Source organism: Martes martes, assembly GCF_963455335.1.
Source record: "Martes martes genome assembly, chromosome: X".
Taxonomy (NCBI): Eukaryota; Metazoa; Chordata; class Mammalia; order Carnivora; family Mustelidae; genus Martes; species Martes martes.
Window position 1 is genome coordinate 46,723,066 of NC_137897.1, and position 22,267 is coordinate 46,745,332.

Consider the following 22,267-nt stretch of genomic DNA (forward strand, 5'->3'; position numbering starts at 1 on the left):
ACCCAAACCCCCACCCCCTTCCCCTCCAAAACTCTCAGTTTATTTCTCAGAGTCCACAGTCTCTCATGGTTTGTCTCCCCCTCCGATTTCCCCCAACTCCCTTCTCCTTTCCAACTCCCAATGTCCTCTGTGTTATTCCTTATGCTTCACAAGTAAGTGAAACCATGTGATTATTGACTCTCTGCTTGACGTATTTCACTCAGCATAATCGCCTCCAGTTCCATCCATGTGGATACAAAAGGTGGGTATTCATCCTTTCTGATGGAGGCATAATATTCCATTGTATATATGGACCATATCTTCTTTATCCATTCATCTGTTGAAGGGCTTCTTGGCTCTTTCCACAGTTTAGCGACTGTGGCCATTGCCATTATGAACATTGGGGTACAGATGGCCCTTGTTTTTACTACATCTGTATCTTTGGGGTAAATACCCAGTAGTGCAATTGGAGGGTCATAGGGTATCTCTATTTGTAATTTCTTAAGGAATCTCCACCCTGTTTTCTAAAGTGGCTGCATCACCTTGCATTCCCACCAATAGTGAAGGAGGATTCCCCTTTATCCACATCCTCTCCAACACTTGTTTGCTGTCTTGTTGAATTTGGCCATTCTAACTGGTTTAAGGTGGTATCTCAATGTGGTTTTGATTTGAATCTCTCTGATGGCTAATGATGATGAACATTTTTTTCATGTGTCTGTTAGCCATTTGTATGTCTTCTTTGGAGAAGTATCTGTTCATGTATTCCACCCCCCCTTTTTTTTTGACATGATTATCTGTTTTGTGTGTGTTGAGTTTGAGGAGCTCTTTATAGATCTTGGATATCAGCCCTTTGTCTGCAGTGTCATTTGCGAATATCTTCTCCCATTTTGTGGGTTCCCTCTTTGTTTTGTTGGCTGTTTCCATTGCTGTGCAGAAGCAATTTATCTTGATGAAGTCCCAAAAGTTCATTTTCACTTTTGTTTCATTTGCCTTTGGAGACATGTCTTGAAAGAACTTGCTGTGGCTGATGTTGAAGAGGTTATAACCTATGTTCTCCTCTAGGATTTTGACAGATTCCTGCCTTACGTTGAGGTCTTTTTTCCATTCTAAGTTTATCTTTCTGTATGGTGTAAAAGAATGGTCAAGTTTCATTATTCTATACATAACTGTCCAATTTTCTCAGCACAATTTATTGAAGAGACTGTCTTTTTTCCACTGGATATTTTTTCCTGATTTGTTGAAGATTCTTTGAATGTAGAGTTGTGGGTCCATATCTGGACTCTCTACTCTGTTCCACTAGTCTATGTGTCTGTTTTTGTACCAGTACCATGCTGTCTTGGTGATCACAGCTTTGTAGTAAAGCTTGAAATCAGGCAACGTGATGCCCCTAGTTTTCTTTTTCTTTTTTCTTTTTTAAGATTTTATTATTTATTTGACAGACAGAGTTCACAAGTAGGCAGAGAAGCAGGCAGAGAGAGAGGAGGAAGCAGGCTCTTGCTGAGCAGACAGCCCAACGTGGGGCTTGATCCCAGCACCCTGGGACCATGACCTGAGCCGAAGGCAGAGGCTTTAACCCACTGAGCCACCCAGGCGCCCCTCTTTTTCTATTTCAACATTTCCTTAGCAATTCAGGATCTTTTCTGGTCCCAAAATAATTTTAGAATTGTTTGTTCCAGCACTTTGAAAAATGCCAATGGAATTTTGATTGGGATGACATTGAAATTAGTATAGACATTTTAACAATGTTTATTTTTCCGATCCATAACCATGGAATGCTCTTCCATCTTTTTGTGTCTTCTTCAATTTCTTTCATGAGTGTTCTGTAGTTACTTGAGTAGAGATCCTTTACCTCTTTGGTCAGGTTTATTCTCATGTATCTTATGGTTCTTGGTGCTATAGTAAACGGAATCAATTCTCTAATTTCCCTTCCTATATTTTCATTGTTAGTATATAAGAAAGTGACTGATTTCGGTGCATTGATTTTGTATCCTGCCATACTACTGAATCACTGTATGAGTTGTAGTAATTTGGGGGTGGAGTCTTTTGGGTTTTCCACATAAAGTATCATGTCATCTGCGAAAAGAAAGTTTGACTTCTTCTTCACCAATTTGAATACCTTTTATTTCTTTTTGTTGTCTGATGGCTGTTGCTGGGACTTCTAGTACTATGTTGAGCAAGAGTGGCAAGAGTTGGCATCCTTGTTGTGTTCCTGATCTCAAGGAAAGACTATCAGATTTTCCCCTTTGAGAATGATATTCGCTGTGGGTTTTTCATAGATATATTTTATGAAGTTCAGGAATGTTCCCTCTATTCCTATACTTTGACGTTTTAATCAGGAGCAGATGTTGTATTTTGTCTTGATAGAATAGAAAGAGTCTGGAAGTTTCCCTTCTGTTGATATTTTTTGAAACAGCTTCAGGAGAATAGCTATTATTTCATTTGGAATGTTTGGTAGAAGGTCTCTTGTAGACAGCATATGGATGGGTCCTGTCATTTTATCCAGCCTGCAACCCTGGGCCATTTTATGGGAGCATTTAGGTCATTCACGTTGAGAGTGATTATTGAAAGATAAGTTTATATTGACATCCTGTTGCCTGAGAAGTCCTTGTTTCTGTGGATTGTCTCTGTATATTTCTGTTCTGTCACTCTTGGATTCTTTCTTCTTTTATAGAACCACCCTTAATATTTCTTGTAGTATCAGCTTGGTGGTCACATACACTTTTAAACCTTGCCAGTCTTGGAAGCTCATTATTTTCCCATCCATTCTGAATGTCAACTTTGCTGAATAAAGTATTCTTGGCTGCATGTTCTTGTCATTTAGTGCCCTGAATATGTCTAGACAACACTTTCTGGCTTGACAGATTTCTGTGGACAGGTCTGATGTTATTCTGTTGGCCCTTCCTCTGTATGTAATGAATCTCTTCCCCATAGCTGCCCTTAAGACCTCCTGTCTAAAATTATGATTCATGAATTTCACAGTTAAGTGTCTGGAGGTCTTTTTAGACTCATTGATCTTGGGGGTGTCCTTTCTGTCTGAGGACATGAACCCTTGTTCCATTCCCCAGATTGGGGAAATTTTCATTCAGAATTTCTTCAACTATATCTTGTTGTCTTCTCTCTTTATCCAGTCCTCCGCCTCAGAGAGAAGACTCAGACTGTTCCCTTCTGGGTGGTCTAGAACACACCGATGGAGTCTGGTAAAATGCAATCTCTGCAACCTCCTCTGAACAGCGCAACCTCCCTCATGGGGTGTGTACTCCCAGCCACCACCCAGTGTTCACCTGAGGGCCCCGCTTGTCTCTGTACCCCTGTGCCACAAAAAACATGAACTATATGGGTCCATGGATCCTGCTTCTGGTGTCTGCCTTTGCCAGGACTGCTGTCTGGAGTCCAGGCCCTTGCCAGGTACACTCAATTCCCAATGTCCCACAGGTCTTGGAAGGCTGCAGGCCGAGGGACCCTGAGCGGAGATCACACTGGGTTCTTTCAGGCATGACCTGGGAGCACTCAGACTCCATGACCAGTCTCAGAAGGCTATGGGCCAAGAGACTGCCAGCTGGTTCCCATACCAGGGTATCTCAGCACAGGAGAGTGTGCTCTGACCCCACAGTCATGCAGGTTGCGGAAGGCTGCTCTCCTAGAGACTGCCGGCTACTGACCACACACACCAGGTTCTCTCAGGCGCAAGTGGGATTGTGCCCAGCCCAAGGGTTGGTGCAAGCAGTGGAAAGCTGGGAGCTAGAGGACCATGGACTGGAGGCCCTGCTGGACTCTCTCTGGCGCAGATGGTCGCTGGTGGTGACCATCCTGGAAATGTGGGCTTAGGCCCTTGCCTGTGACCACCCAATTCCACCAGTTATCCCTTAAGATCTTTTGCTCTTTTTGGGTGCATTTAACCAGACTCCATGTTACTGCTGGTCCCCAATCACAGGGCATGTTCGTATTGGTGTATTACTTTCCAATGGGTTGCTTCTGGTGGCTCCCTCTCCCTTCTATTTATCCTCTGATATCAGTCCAAGTGTTCCCACTCCACTTTACCTTTCCACTGATGTCCTCTGACCCTGAAGAGATACAGAAGTATATAATCTTACATCTCAGACTGACTTCATGGGTGGTCGGAGTGTTCTGGTAGATATTTAGCTCACTTTAGGGGACCGGTTGTAACAGGGTCTCCTACTTCTCTGCCATCTTGCCCCTCCCTCAAGAAAACATATCTTAAATACAGACAACAAACTGGTGGTTTTTAAACAGGATGTCTGTGGGGAATGGGCAAAATAGATAAATAGCATTAAGAGTACACTTATCAAGACAGTATCTTACTGGCACAGAAACAGATGCATAGATCAATGTAACAGACCAGAGAGCCCAGAAATGGATCCTCAACTCTATTGTCAACTAATCTTCAACAAAACAAGAAAGAATATCCAATGCAAAAAGACAGTCTCTTCAACAAATGGTGTTAGGAAAATTGCACAGCCACATGCAGAAGAATGAAACTGGACCATTTCCTTACTCCACACAGGAAAATAGATTCAAAATGGATGAAAGACCTCAATGTGAGACAGGAATCCATCAAAATCCTTGAGAACACAGACAGCAACCTCTTCAACCTCAGCCGCAATAACTTCTTTCTAGAAATTTTGCCAAAGGCAAGGGAAACAAGGGCAAAAATGAACTATTGGAACTTCAATAAGATAAAAAGCTTTTGCACAGCAATGGAAACAGTCAACAAAACCAAAAGACAACTGACAGAATGGGAGAAGATATTTGCAATGACATATTGGATAAAGGGCTAGTATCCAAAATCTATAAATAACTTATCAAACTCAACACCCAAAGAACAAATAATCTGATCAAGAAATGGGCAGAAGACATGAACAGACATTTCTGTAAAGAAGATATCCACATGGCCAACAGACACGTGAAAAAGTGGTCAACATCACTAGGCTTCAGGGACATATAAATTAAAACCACAGTGAGATACCAGCTCACACCAGTCAGAAAGGGTAAAATCAACAAGTGAGTAAATGAAAGGTGTTGGCATTGGCAAGAATGTGGAGAAAGGGGAACCCTCCTACACTGTTGGTGGGAATGAAAGCTGGTGCAGCCACTCCAGGAAATAGTATGGAGGTCCTTAAAAAGTTGAAAATAGAACTACCCCACAACCCAACAATTGCACTACTAGGAATTTACTCCAAAGATACAAATGTAGTGATTTGAAGGGGCACATGTACCCCAATGTTTATAGCATCAATGTTCACAATATCCAAACTATGGAAATAGTTTAGATGTCTACAACAGATGAATCTATAAAGATGTGGTATATACAATGGAATATTTTGCAGCCATCAAAAAAGTCTGAAAGCTTGCCATTTGCAATGATGTGGAAGGAACTAGAGGTTATTATACTAAGGGAAATAAGTCAATCAGAGAGACAATTATCCTATGATCTCACTGATAAGAAGAATTTGAGAAACAAGACAGATGATCATAGGGGAAGGGAGGGAAAAATGCAACAAGATGAAACCAGAGAGAGAGAGAGAGAAACCATAAGAGACTCTTAATCTCAGGAAACAAACTGAGGGTTGCTGGAGGTGAGTGGTGTAGGAGGGATGGGGTTGCTGGGAATGGACATTGTGGAGGGTATATGCTATGGTGAGTGCTGTGAATTGTGTAAGACTAATGAATCACAGACCTGTACCCCTGAAAAAAACAAACAAAAAATTTTATATATTTGTAAGAAAAAATTTTAAAAAGTACACTTATCTTGATGTGCACTGAGAAATGTATAGAATGGTTAAATTATATTGCATACCTGAAACTAATATAACACTTTTAATTATGCTTGAAAAAGTAATTATTAATAGGTAATGACTTAGTATTACCATTTTGTTCATTGTTTTCTGGCGTTTTGCTTATCCATTGTTCCTTGGTTTTTGCTTTTTTTTTTTTTTCCATTTGAAGACTTTTCGTGTATGTTTTAATTTCTTCACTATGTTCTTTTTTGTGTTTTACCATAGATTATTTTACCTTGCAGTTACCATAAGGCTTACATAAAATATATTAAAATTATGCCACCCTATTTTAAATTGACAACAATTTAATTTTCATAGCTCTCCTAGACTTTACACTTTTATTTGTTTACATATTTTAGGTCATTGATGTAATGGTTTACATATTTTTATATTGTGCACCCAATAACACATTATTGTAGTTATGACTATTTTTACTGTTTTTAACTTTCAAACTAGAATTACAAGTGAATTACATACCATAGCAACCATATTACAGAACCTAACATTTACTATATATTTACCATCTTTTTCTTTTCTTTTTTTTTTTTTTAAGATTTCATTTACTTATTTGACAGAAAGAGAGAGACAGTGTGAGAGGGAACACAAGCAGGGGGAGTGGGAGAGGGAGAAGCAGGCTCCCTGCTGAGCAGGCAGCCCCATGCAAGGCTCAATCCCAGGACCCCGGGATTATGACCTGAGCTGAAGGCAGACGATTAATAACTGGGCCACCCAGGTGCCCCTACCATCTTTCTCACTACCCTCTTATGTTTTTTTATGATTGTTAATAAGCATTCTTTTTTTTTTTTTTTAAAGAGTTTATCTATTTGACAGAAAGAGAGATCACAAGTAGAGAGGTAGGGAGAGGGAGAGGGGGGATGCAGGCTCCCTGCTGAGCAGAGAGCCTGATTCCAGGGCCCTGAGACCAAGACCTGAGCTGAAGGCAGAGGCTTAACCCACTGAGCCACCCAGACACCCCAATAAGCATTCTTTTAATTCCACTCAATAAACTACCTTTAGCATTTCTTTTAGTGCAGGTCCAGTGGGAATGAACTTCCTCAGTTCATGTTTGTTTAGGAAAGTTTTTATCTCTTCTTCATTCCTGAAGGACAACTATTCTGAGTACAGTATTTTTGGTTGACTGTCCCCATGCTGATATTCTGAATATATTATCCATTCTCTCCTGTCCCAAAACATTTGTTGAGAAATCTGCCTACAGTCTTATAGAAGTGCCTTCATATGTAACTTTTCTTTTTTTAGCTTCTTTCAAAACTGTTCTTTTTCACTTTTGACAATGTAATTACAATGTTTCTCAGTGTAGCCCTATTCAGGTTCAACCTATTTGGGATCTTTTGGACATCAAGAATCTGGATGTCTATTTTTATTCCCAGGTTTTTAGCAGTATGCAGCCACTATTGTTTTAAACATTCTTTGTCTCTTTATCTCCTTCTGAAATTTCCATAGTGTAGATATAAATCCTGTAGACTTTCTTCACTCTTTTTGTCTCTTTGCTCCCCTAACTGAATAATTTCAAATGTTGTCCTATTAAGTTGGTGATTCTTTCTGCTCCATGTTTGAGTCTTCTTTGAAGCTCTTTGTTGAATTTTTCAGTTTTGTCATTGTGTTTTAGTTCTAGGATTTCTGTTTTAATGTATATATCTTGCTGAACTTGTTTCATTCATGTTTTCCTAACGTTGTTTAGTTGTGTCTCTGTATTGTTGTAGTCCACTAAACTTTAAGGATGTATTCAGAATTCTTTGTGTGACAGCTTATTAATCTCCATTTATCATGCTAGTTATTACAACTTCATTAGTTTCCTTTGGTGCTGTCATGTTTTTCTGTAATGTTTCCTGGTCAGACTCTTCCAGTGTCTTTTTACTGCAGATGAGAAAAAAACTGCTGACTGAGTACTAAATGTGTGCTTCAAGTAAGAACTTGTTTGACAAGATATGTAATGGTTGTTGCAAATCTTTCTTCCCTTCTCCATCACAACCAGAATTCTAGCGGGTAAGCCCCACATATTCCTCCATGATCCTTGTGAGACAAGAACAGAGTGGGGACTCCCAAGAAGTGACCCACAATCCTAGGAGAGCTAAATACCTACTCCTGGTGCTCTCTTTTCCCACTGAAGAAACTCTAGGCTCCAGGGAGACTTCGTAGTGTGGTACTGTGTCAGTTTGGGGGAGAGACAGTACAGTTAACATGTAGCCACTTCTCTTAATCTGTGGACTCTCTTTTTTTTTTTTTTTTTTAAAGGAAGTAGACATTGACAGCATTTAGCTCAGGAAAGCTGGATAGCCTTTTTTTTTTTTTTTAAAGATTTTATTTATTTATTTGACAGAGATCACAAGTAGGCAGAGAGGCAGGCAGAGAGAGAGGAGAAAGCAGGCTCTCCACGGAGCAGAGAGCCCGATGCGGGGCTCGATCCCAGGACCCCGGGATCATGACCTGAGCCGAAGGCAGAGGCTTTAACCAACTGAGCCACCCAGGCGCCCCAATCTGTGGACTCTCTTGGTCTCTGGTGCAGAGAGTGCTTCAGCTTCACTCCATGTTCTACAATTTTTTAGTGGTGTCTTTTTCGTAAGTAGTTGTTAGCTGTTCTTGTGAAGGGAGTGAACTTGGGAACAATCTATGCCAACATCTTTATGATACCACTCTTTTGTTTCCATAGTTCAAAGCCTCATAGAGAGGTGCCTTTAGTCTGAAATTCTTCAGTTTTTTTTTTCATGTGGTAGGCCACACAATTAGGCAATTGTCAATATGCCATAGTCACTAAAAATATGACGGACTTCATTTAGGCAAGTATTATCCAAACCTATGAAAAAGCCTTGTATTCTGACTACTGAGGAGAGTGACCACCATCTGCTTTTAATTCTGGTAAGCTGGCAGTGAGATTAAACATGAAGCAGCATAGTGAACACCATCAGGTTTCAGCTTATTCAAACCATCAATGAACCAGGCCCACATATTTAGTTGAACCCCTAAATGAGTTTAGGTGGCAGAGGGGTAAATAGGGTTTCTCTGAAAAGTGCGATACCCATTTTTTTCATGCAAAGCCTATATGGCACTAGGGTAAATACAGGTAACTTTTTTTTAAGGATTTATTTATTTGAGAGAGAGAGGGAGAGAACAATCACAAGCGGGAGTAGGAGCAAAGGGAGAGGGAGACACATATTCCCCACTGAGCAGGGAGCCTGATGAGGGGCTTGACCCCAAGACCCTGAGATCATGAACTGAGCCAAAAGCAGACACTTAACTGACTGAACCACCAGGCACCCCCAGGTAACTTTTTAAATATATAATTTACCTTTGAGAAACAAGGTTTGTTGAAATTTTTCTCACCATTTTCTTTCTCACCATTACAGGTGTTAAGTTGGAACTGGCCAAGAAAAAAGGAAACATCAGGCTAGAGAGACACAAGGTCACTATGGTTTTGGTGTTCAGTTTGGAAAAGACCCCAGTAGCAAACTAATAGTTGCTTTTCAAAAGGGATGTATCTAACAGTCATGTCAATGAGAAGTTGAGTCCAAAACCCCAAGGTACACCCCCAGGCATAGACTGCTTCCCTTTGTCAGAGACTCCAATTATAAAATCATTAGTTACAGAGGGACACCTGGGTAGCTCAGTCAGTTAAGCCCCTGCCTTTGGCTCAGGTCATGATCCCAGGGTTCTGGGATCAAGTCCTGCTTTGGGCTCCTTGCTCGGCAGGGAGCCTGCTTCTCTCTCTGCCTCTGCCTGCCACTCTGCCTTCTTGTGCTCTCTCTCTGTCTCTGACAAATAAATAAATAAAATCTTTTTAAAAAATCATTAGTTACAGAGACTTAAAGCTCAAAGTGGCCATTATGAATGTAGAGTCCTAAAGATAAAAAGACTGACACAACTCACTGGACACTTTCCATAGCAGAATGCTGTTTTGGGCCCTATTCAAAAGATGCTAATTTGCGGATTCATTGATATAAAGGACCAAGCAGAATTTCAAGCAATCCAAATCCAATATCCAAAGGAACCAGTTTGGTGCCAGGCCTCCTTTTCAGTGGTGAGGGGCTGAAAAGACAACACTTTTTCTTTAGCTGCCAGAGGATTCAGTATTGTGAATCTGCCTATACAGTCCCAAGCAACAGAACTTGGCAAGCAGACTCTTGGATTTTGTTGGAGGTTTTCAGAAAATTTTCTTGGGAGGTGTGTGATAATGCCACAACCAACGGTTCTGAAACTGAACCTTCTGATTACTGATAACCAGTACATCATGTATATGTATAGAGGTTTTGGAAATCAAGAGTGTGTAAACACTAGCACTAAATTCTGATTTATCCAATTTTCACAAATGACAATGAAGTTTAGGTAACCTTGAAGGAGAAGTACAAAACATACCTCAGAGGCCTTCTTACATACATGCAAACAGATATCGATCGTCAGGTGCCAGTAGTATTGGAAAGAAGATGCTGTCAATGTTTAAAATGGTGTACCATGTGTCATTAAGTGTGTATAATGGATTCAGTTAGAGTCATATTGTCTGCAACTGCTGAAATTATACAGGGAACCAAATGAATTTATTAAACAGTAATCCACTATAAAACTCCAGCTCTTCTTAAGAACTTTATATTGGGGGCGCCTGGGTGGCTCAGTGGGTTAAGCCCCTGCCTTCGGCTCAGGTCATGATCTCAGGGTCCTGGGATCGGGCCCCGCGTTGGGCTCCCTGCTCAGCGGGGAGCCTGCTTCCCCCCCTCTCTCTGCCTGTCTCTCTGCCTACTTGTGATCTCTCTCTCTCTCTCTGTCAAATGAATAAATAAAATCTTTAAAAAAAAAAAGAACTTTATATTGGACATACGTGGCTGTTCTATACTGATCTTGCATCTCTGTTTCCTCTAAGTATCTAATCAGGGTTGTGATTTTCTTATTTCCTCCTGGGTTTCAATACACCTTGTGTTAAACTACCCAGGATGAGACAGAAAGGTTGGTGGGGAAGCTATTTAGGTTACCCACTAACACTTCTCTACATGTGATTGAATTTCATCTAGCACTTATGGGACAGGGAAATAAACATGTTTTTATTATACATTCATATGTAAAAGTTACACCAAGGTTGCACAGAAATGACCCCAAACGTTTCATTCACAATGTCATATATGAGTTCTCTTTACTCTAAATATGGCCAAAACCCATAACTTGATTCTGGATGCTGTTTCATTCAATGGGTCCTGTAGAATAAGTGACTTAGGTATCCATATTTAACAGAGCTATAAAAGTTTCATTCTCTTCTCTCATCAAAATTCCCCAGGTTATTCAGTCATCCGAATCCATATGGCATTTGATTTCCACTGGGGACAGAGAGATCTCAGTCTCATCTCTATTTTTCCCATATAGAAGCTGTGGCTGAATTAAAGTAGAAGGAAAGATCAGATGGCATGGAGGGAGAGTGTGGCTCTGTAACCATTAAAAAGACTTTGTATTTACTTATAATTTTGTGTGGCATGGTGGCTGCCTGTGTCTCAGGGAAATCAAACTCCCCATGTTTTCAAATGACTCAATGTTCTATGTTAGGTGGCAACACCTTAATTGGCAACATCATCTATTTTAGCCTTAGACAACATCTTGACTCAGCAACCACAGTCACATTAACTTTCAGCAAAATTGTGGTATTGTGCCCTTAGGCTGACTTGGCTCACATAGCAGTAAACCTATCTGAGAAAGTCACCATAACCTAGGGTCTCTGCTGCCTCATTAGGAAAATATTGTCTCTATATTTTCTCACATATTTGCAACATAAAAGCTGGGGAATTTTCTAGGGGAAGTGGGATTGATCAACATGAATTTATATACATTTCTTTAGTTCCGCTTCTCATTATTATTGGTTGATGTCATTAGTAAAATCTTGGGTAGTAAGAGTCTGAGTACTATGCAAAGACTCATTTATGGTATACACAAGAATCTTAGAAACTCTCCCCAAGTGGGTCAAAACACCCTTTTGCGCACAGTAATCACTTCAAAAGCCAACCAACAAAACAAAAAGTAACTGGGATATTTGCTGTTATGTCCAAACTAATCTAAGGTTTGTATGGTCAAGTGAAGGATGGGCTGAGTCATAAGATAGTCCACCTATTTATATCCTTCAGTTTTAAGTATCATTTGTCCAGCTCTCTCGTCTCCATAGACACTTAGCAAAAGTTCTAAGGATTCTCCAGTTTCTGCTTATGATTCTTGTGATGTCCTTCCTTTAACTCTCAGTGTCATTGTGTGTAGACTCTTTTACCTAAAAAAACAAAAACTTCTGCTTACCCAGGATCAATCTCAGTGCTATTTGATACAATAGAGTGGGCCTCAGGCTAATGAACAGATTGAGAAGCAAGTTGCCTCACCAGGAGTTCAATTACCAAGAAACGATGCGTAGTTCCAGCCTCTGTCTTTGATTCTACTTCCTGGTACTCATCCTGGAACCAATTCCTCAAACTGTCCTCATTAACCTTTTATTTTTCACATCAAGAATGACAACTGGAAAATGAGCAATTTAACTCTAAATTCCTGAGACCCATATACCACAGGGTGATGTGAAATGGACACTTGACATATCTGTACACAGTAGACTGCATTACAGGAAAATAAACCAGTTTAATTAACCTAATATTTTATAATGAGTAGTAAACATGCCTTTTAAGATTTTTTCCTCTGGAAGGAGACATTAATATTTATTAGATTTCAGGTAAGCATCCTTGCCCATTGCTACACAGAGAAATACTATCTCATCTTACAAATATGTTTGTTATTCACACCTCCTTCAAAGGAATGTGACAAACAAAAAACATTGAGTACCTTGATTGCAAAACTTACAGAAACATGAGAGATCCATACAGAATTGTCTTCAAACAAAGTAAAAGACAAAAATTGCTCTAAACATGCCATCTTCAAAAACACTGAATAATGGCAAATTTATCTCCAACTGAACTCCCACCAACAGGATATAGGATCTCCCACTTCTTTATCTGGTTGACAACGCATATTGTCAAAATTCATACAAATTGCTGATCTAATACATATGAAATTGTATATCACTTAAATTTCCATCACTCTAATTACTAGTGAGACACATGAAACCAAGAAATAATTATTAAGCACCTACTACATGCTAGATACTATTTTAAATATTTGAGATACAGGAGTGAAAAAAGGAAGGAAAACCACACAGTACAGAGTTTATATTCTGAGAAGGGATTAAAAAAAAAAACTTACTAAGTAAATTATACAGAATTTTTAGAGAGGACATATGTTATTGAAAAGAAAAATATAATGGGAAGCACTTTAAAACAATGATTGTTTATTGACCATAGAATCTCCTATTTTGTGAAATGTCTGTTAATAAATTTACCAAGATCTCTACAGGATGTTGTTTTTATTCTAACTTAATATATATTTTTTCACTTTAAATATCAAAGTTTACCCTAATCTTATTTTACCCCACTTTGTAAAGAATGATTCCAGAAGTTAGAAAAATTCAACTATATAAAATAAAATTTAACAAATATTTCAGTATTTGTGGATTTTCTGCCTTAAGGAAACTTTTTTCCCATTTCCCATATATATTCCCATATATTTTCTTACAAATGATATTTTCCAAATTTAAGTCTTAACTATTTCCCATTTCAAATTTGAGTAGAATATGTAATAAAGAGATTAAAATCTACTTATTGGAAAACAGAAAACACATTAATCCTGAAATATTTGTCAAATAAAATCTTTTCATCATTAACCCTCATATGTCATCTTTCTTATGTTTCAAATTTTGTATGTGAAAATCTATTTTCATGTCTCTACTCTGTTTCCCTGATGTACATGACCTACCTTTGTTCTTCTCTGAAGTCCAAACAGACAACTCTCCAGAGTTGCAAGAGTGCTCCTGTTAAAATATGAGGGAAATCATGTCGTGCCTATGCTGAAAAATACTCAAATGGCTCCCCATCACCCTCAGCATAAAAAACAAATTCCATTCCAGGACTTCTAAGGCTCTAAGCTGTCAGCTTCTGCCAGATCCCCATCACCTCTCTGAACTCACTTCCTGATATTCTCTACCTCGCTCACTTGGCTCCCGCCATGCTGGTATCATCAGTGTTCCTTGAGCATGTCAGGCTTACTCCTTCCCTGCTGTCCCTCTACCTGGAATGCGCCTTCCCTGGACAACCACAGGGCCAGTCCTCTCACTGCCTTGGTCTTTACTCAAAATCCACATTCTCAGTGAGCCCCTCCTTGGACTCTACCTATCCAATTTCAGCCTCCCACCTGGAATTCCAATTCCCCATTCCTTGCTTTATTTTTCCTTTCTTAACACTTTTCACTTGAGAATACTTTACATTTCACTTATTATATTTTGGCTACTGTCTTGTCTCCCACACTAAAATGAAAGCTCCACCAGGGTAAGATTGCTTTATTTGTTTATTTTGTGCATTACCATATCACCAGTACCTGTACCTGAAGACTGCCTGGCAGAGAGCCCACCTAAAGTAAGTATTGGTGGGATGAAGACAAAGCAAATGAATTAAAAAGCAAATGGGGTCAGCTAAAGCCAAAAGTAGAGCCAGGCAGTTCCCCCTGGGTCTAGCCCCAAAGCTACAAATGCAAATGCCTTTAGGGGACAACTGGGAATTTTATTAGAGTGAATCAGGGCAGCTGGGGGCATGGCTAGTTTGAGAGAACACTCAGGGTCTGAAATGGGCTGAGCCCTTCCTCAGACCCAGCTGCTTGTATCCTTGTTGGAATGTGGGCCCTAATCCTCAGTTTACTGCTTTGTTTTCAGGTGGGCAAGAAATATGGATTTTTGTAGTGTGAAATCTCCCAAATGCCTAAGTAATTAATTTAAACATAGAAAACAACAAAAACACAAGGATCAAACAAAACATGACAGCTGGCTGAAATTGGCCCATGGATGGCCTGCAGGTGTTTTGCTAGACTAAATTTCGTGATGTATGAAACAAAGAAAACTAATCCCTGCAAGATGGGCTTGCCTTGTATAATTCTTCAGGCAATCCATTTCAGGCCATGTTGGGTGGAGAGAGTGACCTGGGATTACCATCTTTTTTCAACATCTGGAAGCTCCTTGCCAACAGCTATACCCATCCCCTCCCACTTTGTATGGAATTAGGGAAGCCTGGGCAGTGGGGTCACCTGAACTCTTTCTTTGAGGGCAGGGGTATATTTTAGTGAAGTGTGGGGTGGGGAAGCCAGAAAGAGGGTCTTGAAGGGACCGGGGAAAGGCAAGAAGGAGAAAAAGAGGACACAGACCTCTATGGTGTTGGAGCACCATATCTCTGAGGGACTTTATTGGGGTCACTGCACTCTCTCCCCACCAACGACAGCCCCTCTAGGTGGCATTAGAGGGTTGAAGGAGTTAGTTATACAAAGTCACAACTCACAGCCCAACTGCCCCATGCCATTCACCTTACCTGGAACCAGAGCTGCACAAACTTCCATGACAGCTTCTCTGTGTGCTTGGGGTGGGCAAGACTGGCCAGGATGTACCTGTGAAGGGTCGGTAGCCGCCAGCTTTGTTGGGGCATAGCCTGAATGGGGCTTCTGGAGGCAGCAGACCTCCATTCAGTGAAGCAGTGGGTGGAGCCACCTGTGGTTTCAGGCAGCTGCTGAGAGAAGCATGGACTGTCAAGAACTCCCCATGTCCTGGAGAGAAACATTAGGCTCAATCCTCTGATGCCCTTCCACTGCAGGGAGGCAAGGCACAGTGCAGTAGGAGAAAGAACAGTGAGGGGACTCTTGTACCTGTGTTCAGCAAAGTTCCTTTTTTTTTTTGGATAAAATGCTTTCCAAACCCAAGGTGGCATATCTCTTAAGTCCTGAGCACCCCACTGACCCATTCCCCACAAGAACTGTTTATCCAGTGTAGGGGGAATGAACCGAGAACTTCAGGTCCAAGATTTACTGCACCTGGGTCCTCTGGGAAAGGTGAGGAGGCTGCTCACAGCCCCCTGCTCATGGGGTGTCAGGTCAGTGTGTTTAGGCTGAGGCTTGGGGTTCTACTCGGCAGGTGTGGCATGAGTTCCCTGATGCAAGAAAAGCCTTTTGGGTTTAAAGTTGGCTCCTGCTTAACTCTTGAGTCATCCCTGTCAAAATGCCATTCCAGGGAACTTCCAACCCATTTGGTTCTTTGACAGCTGTCACGTCCTTTCTGCACAGAGCCAGAGAGAAAAATGTGGATACTGCCAGAAGTCCAGCTTTTTCCTGGGCCACCCCATCTCTCATGGACCCCACTCCCCACACCTCCTTTTCTATGTTCTCACTTCCTCTGTCAGTCTTTCTCCTTGGAATTCTTTCTTCCTCAGTGTTCCTCCCCTTCTGGCTCCTTACTCATGCATAGACCCTCCCTTTGAGTATCCTTTAGCCCCTCTCCAGATTCCTGCCAACTTCTTTTCTGTCCCCTTGCTCTGGACCTCTTCTAAGCTCCTTTGTGTCCTTCTCTACTCAAGGCATTCTGTCTGTTTTCCTCTAAGCCCCAAGATCTCACTCTCCCTGTTATTCTCCACCCCCCTCCCAGTTGGGTGCCTCTCTCTTAGGTCATCCCTCCTCCAGGGAGCCTCTCCATTTCTGGCCCTGCCCCCACCTCTTCCTAAGCAGTCACCTCCCCTTCTCCCTCCCCCCACAGCCCATCTCTAGTTCCTTCTCCTCCCCGCCCCCAGACCAGGCCAGCTAAGTCCTATTCCATTTTTAGATGACTGATTATGATACTAGCTGAACTTTATGCACAGCCTGCATTTACAGCTGTCCCTTCCTTTCATGCCCCATCCACCAAACACACCCAATCTTTTCAACATGACAAAGTCCTTACACACAGCATGTCATGTCCACATAAATTTGTATTTTTTCAGAACAAAACAACAGTTATGCTGGCAGAGGTGTTGAATTAACAGGGACCCTTAAGCTTTCAATACACTGAAAAGCAACATTATTTTGCAAGTCTACAAAGTATACATTTGCTTTCACAAATGTGGCAAAGTTTACCCTAACAGTTAGGACTTTTTCACCAAATCATAGACATAGATATGGAAATCGTCATCAAACTTGATGAAATACACAGAGGGTTTGGCTTCTACTTGGTGAATGACCATGCCAATCCGTTTGGAGCCATCTTCTTTGGTATATTCCACATGTTTACCTATCAGGCCATCTACAACTCCTCCTGGCTCCCTTTCTGCTGGAGGAGACTCACTGGACTCTGGCATGATACGGAGGTCTCCTTCTTTATAATCATCTAGAAGCTGGTACATGTACAAGACAGGATCTTTCTCATAGGTAATATAAAACCAGGCTTTCATGATTGGTGCTTGGGCTAAGACCATTCCCCTCCATTCATCCTTAGAACCATGCTCACCCTCAAACATATGTTCCACAGCTTTACCAATTATGGTGTTTGCAAGGTTTGCATCACTGACTTGAGATGATGCCACCCTGTCGGAAAGAATTTTAAGAGACAAAACTCTTTCATCTCTGTGAAGTTCCAGTCCATAGACACAGTCAATTCCATCATATTTCACCAGATAAAGAGAGGGATTTATAGGCACCTGATCCAGAACGGTTCCTTTCCACTGGGTGATGGGCTCATCACCTTCCTTCCATCCATGCGAAATTCTGCAGCCCACGATGTTCCTGCGGGGCTGGGACGAAGGTCTGCCCCTCTGCTTCTTTTGGGAGGCTTTTTTCTTCGTCATGTTTGCTGACCCAGTGGCCCGGCCCACAGCTGCCCTGGTTTGTTGCCCTTCGGCGTCCTGTGCGTTGGGGGTCTTCATGCCTGCAGGGGGAGGAGAAACGATAAGACAGAAACATTCAATATGACATAAGGTGAAGTTCTCCCAACAGCGATGTGTCTGTGTACCCTGCGCCAGAACCTAAAATTTCCCCATGAGCCTGGCAGCAGTGCTGAAAATTCTGGCTGCGTGCCTGCCAAGTGCTCTGCCTCCCAGGTTCCTTTAGGCTGCGGGGAAAGGCAGCAGCGGCAGTGGTGCTGGCTGGGGTTAGGGACTCTGCAGGAGGGGGCGGGCTACCTCCTTGTTCAGAACCCACTGCCTCCATCACCCGCCACTGGCGCCCACTCTCAGTCCCCCGCAAAACGCCTATCCCTTCACCGCCTTGACCCGCACGCACTCACCGTCGTCCTGCCCTGGACGCCTCAGCCTGCTGCCCATAAGCCCCTTGTCTACCCAGGATCGCTTTCCTGGCACTCAGCGCCCTCGCTTCCCCAGGCTCACCTTCAATTTCTTGCCTGGCTCCTAACGCCAGCCCCGTTTCCTATTTGCCATCGCACTCCCCGACTCCAGCCTCACCCGGCGCCCGCCCCCACCCCTTATTTCCCGCAGGAGTCCACCCCATCCCCCTTCTCCATCCTGGAGCCCACCAATGGCCTTGCCCTGCCTGGCGTCCACCGCCCCGGATCGCGGGCCTCACGTGCCCAAATCGGACACCTCCGCCGTGCCGCCTCCGTGCCCAAATCCGACACCTCCGTGCAGCTGCCTCCGCCGTGAGCCTGTGCCGAAGGCGGATCAGAAGGCGACGAGCCGGGTGCCTGCCCCGGCTGGGAGAGGAGGATCCGTAGGCGGGGAGCGTGTCCAGGAGGGCGTCTGGGTAGGCGAAGAGGATGGCGGCGGTATCCCCAGCTCTGAGCTTCGCGGGTCCTCCGCCTCCCTGTCGGCGGTGGCGGCCCCTCTGCCACATCGGGCTCCCACCAGCCGCTGCCGCCGCAGTCTCCTCCCTCTTTCCGTAGCGCAGCTTCCTGCCTGGAGTGAGGCCTCCCCTTCCTGCCAAACACGGTTTACGCCCCCCCCTCCCCCCATTCTTAAGCCCACCACCTTGGGCTGGAGAGTTGCTCTTGGTTTCAAGGTCCTGGCCCTTTGGGAAAGAAGTCGGGGAGCTCTCAACTACCCGTTCCTCCCCCATTTCTGGACCCTCTCTCCTACCCATTTCTGGACCCATTGGTTCCCTCTGCTCACCTCCAACTCCACCCTCTCAGCGCCCCTTGCCCCATCTGTTTTCCTCTTCCAGGAATTAGTCTTTTCTTCTTCCCAGGACCCTTGTGTACTTATTTTTTATACATAAATCTGTGGGGTTTTTTTAATTTGTTTTTATAATTTACAAGGATTTGTGGTTGGAAGAGAGAAAATGTGTTAGTGCTCAGTTTGCCATCTTGACCCAATCTCTGTGTAATTTTTTAAATAACTATTTATTCCTGCATTTTACTTCTTAGGGAATTTTCTCCCTATTTCTTTTCTTTTTTTCTTTTACTGTATTGCAAATGAATATTTGCACGATAACACTGTAAATGTAAATTTCAGAAAACTGATGTGAAGAAAATAATCAAATGCAATTTATCCCAGATCTCATTCACTATTCCTTTTTGTCATTTTTCTAGGCTCTTAGAAAACTGGGATAATTTTCCATATGCAGTTTCATGTCCTGTTCTTTTCCATATAGAGTAAGCATTCTCTCAAGGCATTAGATATTTTTGAAACCATTATTTCTCTTATTTATTTGAGAAATATTTATTGAGCACCTATTATATGTCTGGTCATCATTCTATAAATGTCAATTTTACAGTGACCACAAGTTAACTTTTCTCCCATTACTGTAGATTTAGTATAATGTTTCCACCATAATGGTAATATGATCCATTTATCAGAAAGGAAAGCTTTGGAAAAGCAACTTTACAAAAAAATTAGGGAAATGATGGTTTTACAATTCAGTGGAGAATAATCACGTATTCTTTAAGAGATGCTGATATACTTCTTTGAGTATTTGCGGAAATTTTACACTAAATTTATTCCCATATCAGAATTTGTTAAAATGTAAAATGAAGGGAATAAAACAGAAGAAAAAGCAAATGAATGAACCAAAGAGCAGTAAACAATATGAATATGTAATAGGTATTGAATCATGTGAACGGTTACTGAATCAGGTGATGGGTTGAATGTTAACAGAATAAGCTTAAACAAAATATTTCTTAAAAGAGAGAATATGACCAATAAAATTCTTGTCTCAACAATCAAAATATGAAAGAACATTAAAATATTAATGTCACTGAACATGAGGAAAAGGTTTCCCATTTAGTGCTGATGCAAATGAAAACTCATCCTTTTTTTATGGAAAAGAATTTGCAGATACACTTCCCTTTACATAAGGGTTTATTTAGTTCTTATTAACCCTTATTCCTGGGATATCACACTTGACATGCCAACCAAAAGTGAAGGGGGCTTACCAGGGCTCAAGACTCCAAATTCCTTATCCTTAGTTTTAATAAGAAGTCATAATCTCTTCTGAGCTTCTGAGCCTTTTAGCAGTTCCTTCTAGAGTAGGTTAACTTCTTCAAGGGAAAAACATTCACCAAATTCACTCATTTCTTTCTTGAACCTGTTCTCCCCTATCTTAGCTGGGTAACTATTTCCTATATTCTTAGTTTTCAGTTGCCTTGGCAGATTTAGTTTTTGCTATTTCATCCAGTTTTTGTTTTTTTCGATGAAAAAACTTGACTTACTGGTTCCTATCACTAAAACCCAAAACCTAATAATTTATTATAAAATATATGTGTTTAACTATTGTAATAGCTCTAAACTGGAAATCACCCAAATTTCCACCAACAGTAGACTGGATGTGTGTTGGCATATTCATATATGGGACTACAACCACATTCAACAACATGAATAAATCTTACAAATATGTTGAAAAATGAAGACAACAAAAGGGCACACATTTTTCTTTCCAATTTATTTAAACACCAAAAACAGTCAAACTACTCTATCTCTTTAAAAGTTAAAATAACAGTTACTCTTGCAAAGATATTTTCGAAACAGATGATAACAATTCTCATTCCACCAGTACTTGATAAAAGAACACTTTTGTGGAGACATTTTTGAATGAGTATATATGGCAAGAAGGGTTCATATAAAAGCTAAGCAGCAAAATGTGTTGGATTGTAACGTCTTTTGATATTGCAGCCTAGCATCTGATCACAGTTCTTCTGCAATAATGCCCCCGTTTTCCTCTTTGGAACAACTTAAGTCTGACCTTTCAGAGCACTGAAACACTGTTAGAGTGATTGTTTTAGGAGCAGGCACACAAGCAAGTCAGAGACAATGAGGCACAATGGTATTTTACACAAACTCCTCGGTATAAAGTAGATGATCTTTTCCATTGGACATAAGTGAACCTGAGAAGATATGAAGATCAAGTTGCTCTATTAAACTTACCATCATCTGGAGACTAAGGATGTAAGAAGCACAGAGAAGAGATCAGAGCCAAGATAAGCAAAAACGGAGATTGTTGTCCTAGTGATCCCACTCCAAAACGTTACTCTAAGCTAATCATGGTAATATTCCCCCCGCAAGTGGTTGGTTTAGTATTTGGCATATGATCTAATCCTGGTCAATTAAACATAATAACATGTCTGCCGTGGAGCTCTTAAGAAAGAGAAATAGGAAGTGATGTTTCCTTTCATTTTTTTAGGATGCTATGCCAGATACAACCCTTGGAATTTCTGTAACCAGCCTAAGGGCAAAACTAGCATAATAAAGATGACAAAGGGGGGAATGGGAATGCTCTGAGCCATTTGATCATTTATTTAGCTGCTGATCAGACCCATTTCTGGCGTCCTACTTCTGACTTCAAGTTACGAGATAGGAAATTTTTTTTTCATAGTTAAAGCATTTTGAGTCTATATTTACTATTACTTGCAATTCAAGGTATCTTAAACGGCAAAGGGTTTGTTTAATAAATGTATGTGTATCTGTGCTTTATACATAAAAATACATATATAAAAATATCAAGCTTGATGTAAGGCTAAGTAAAGTTTGAAGATAGAAGTTAAATTAAAAATTAGGAAGCTACTAAATTCTAACTTAACTGTATTGAAGGATTTTAATGGAATTTATTTACCTACATAAATGATAATGTATAAAATTTACATGCACAAATTATAAATGTATATGCATATCATTATAATCACATTTTTTAAATAATTTGAAAACTATTTTTTCCAACGGAAGCAAAACGATTGAAAAAATAAATTTTTTAAAAAGAATTATTTATTTATTTATTTGACAGAGAGAGAGAGAGAGAGAGAGAGAGCACGCAAACGCACACAAGCAGGCAGAGTAGCAGGCAGAGGGAGAGAGAGAAGCAGGCTCCCTGCCTGCTCGATCTGGGGCTCGATCCCAGGACTCTGGGATCATGACCTGAGCCGAAGGCAGTCACCCAACCTACTGAGCCAGCCAGGCACCCTGAAAAAATAATTTTTTAAAAATTGTTTTTAGTGAACTCATCTTCTAACTGGCTTGATATAACTAGCTGCTATTTATTCATATATCACTGACATTTTTTCTTTGCATTATTTGGCACAATTTCTTTTGTAGAATTGAATATATGCTGTTTTAATTCTCAAAGCCCATGTTACACTCAAGGGCATGGATGATAAAACAGAAAGATAGTCAAAGACAGCCAATAGGCACACATAGGCCACT

General features: G+C 41.2%; 1 protein-coding gene across 4 annotated transcripts; it reads right to left on the minus strand.

The window, feature by feature from the left end:
* Positions 1 to 15,566: 15,566 nt before the first annotated feature.
* Positions 15,567 to 18,510, minus strand: LOC308337527 (spindlin-2B). 4 transcript variants are annotated; one of them, XM_080795616.1, is made up of 2 exons: positions 18,157 to 18,510; positions 15,567 to 17,553 (listed from the first exon to the last, which is right to left on the minus strand). In XM_080795616.1, exon 2 carries the CDS (start codon positions 17,549 to 17,551, stop codon positions 16,775 to 16,777), a length of 777 nt encoding a protein of 258 aa, XP_080651742.1. In that variant the 5' UTR covers positions 17,552 to 17,553; positions 18,157 to 18,510; the 3' UTR covers positions 15,567 to 16,774. The 4 variants fall into 4 exon arrangements, with proteins under 4 accessions (XP_080651742.1, XP_080651740.1, XP_080651743.1 ...); XM_080795614.1 differs by having other exon boundaries at positions 18,224 to 18,507; XM_080795617.1 differs by having other exon boundaries at positions 18,011 to 18,190.
* Between the last annotated feature and the right edge of the window lie 3,757 nt (positions 18,511 to 22,267).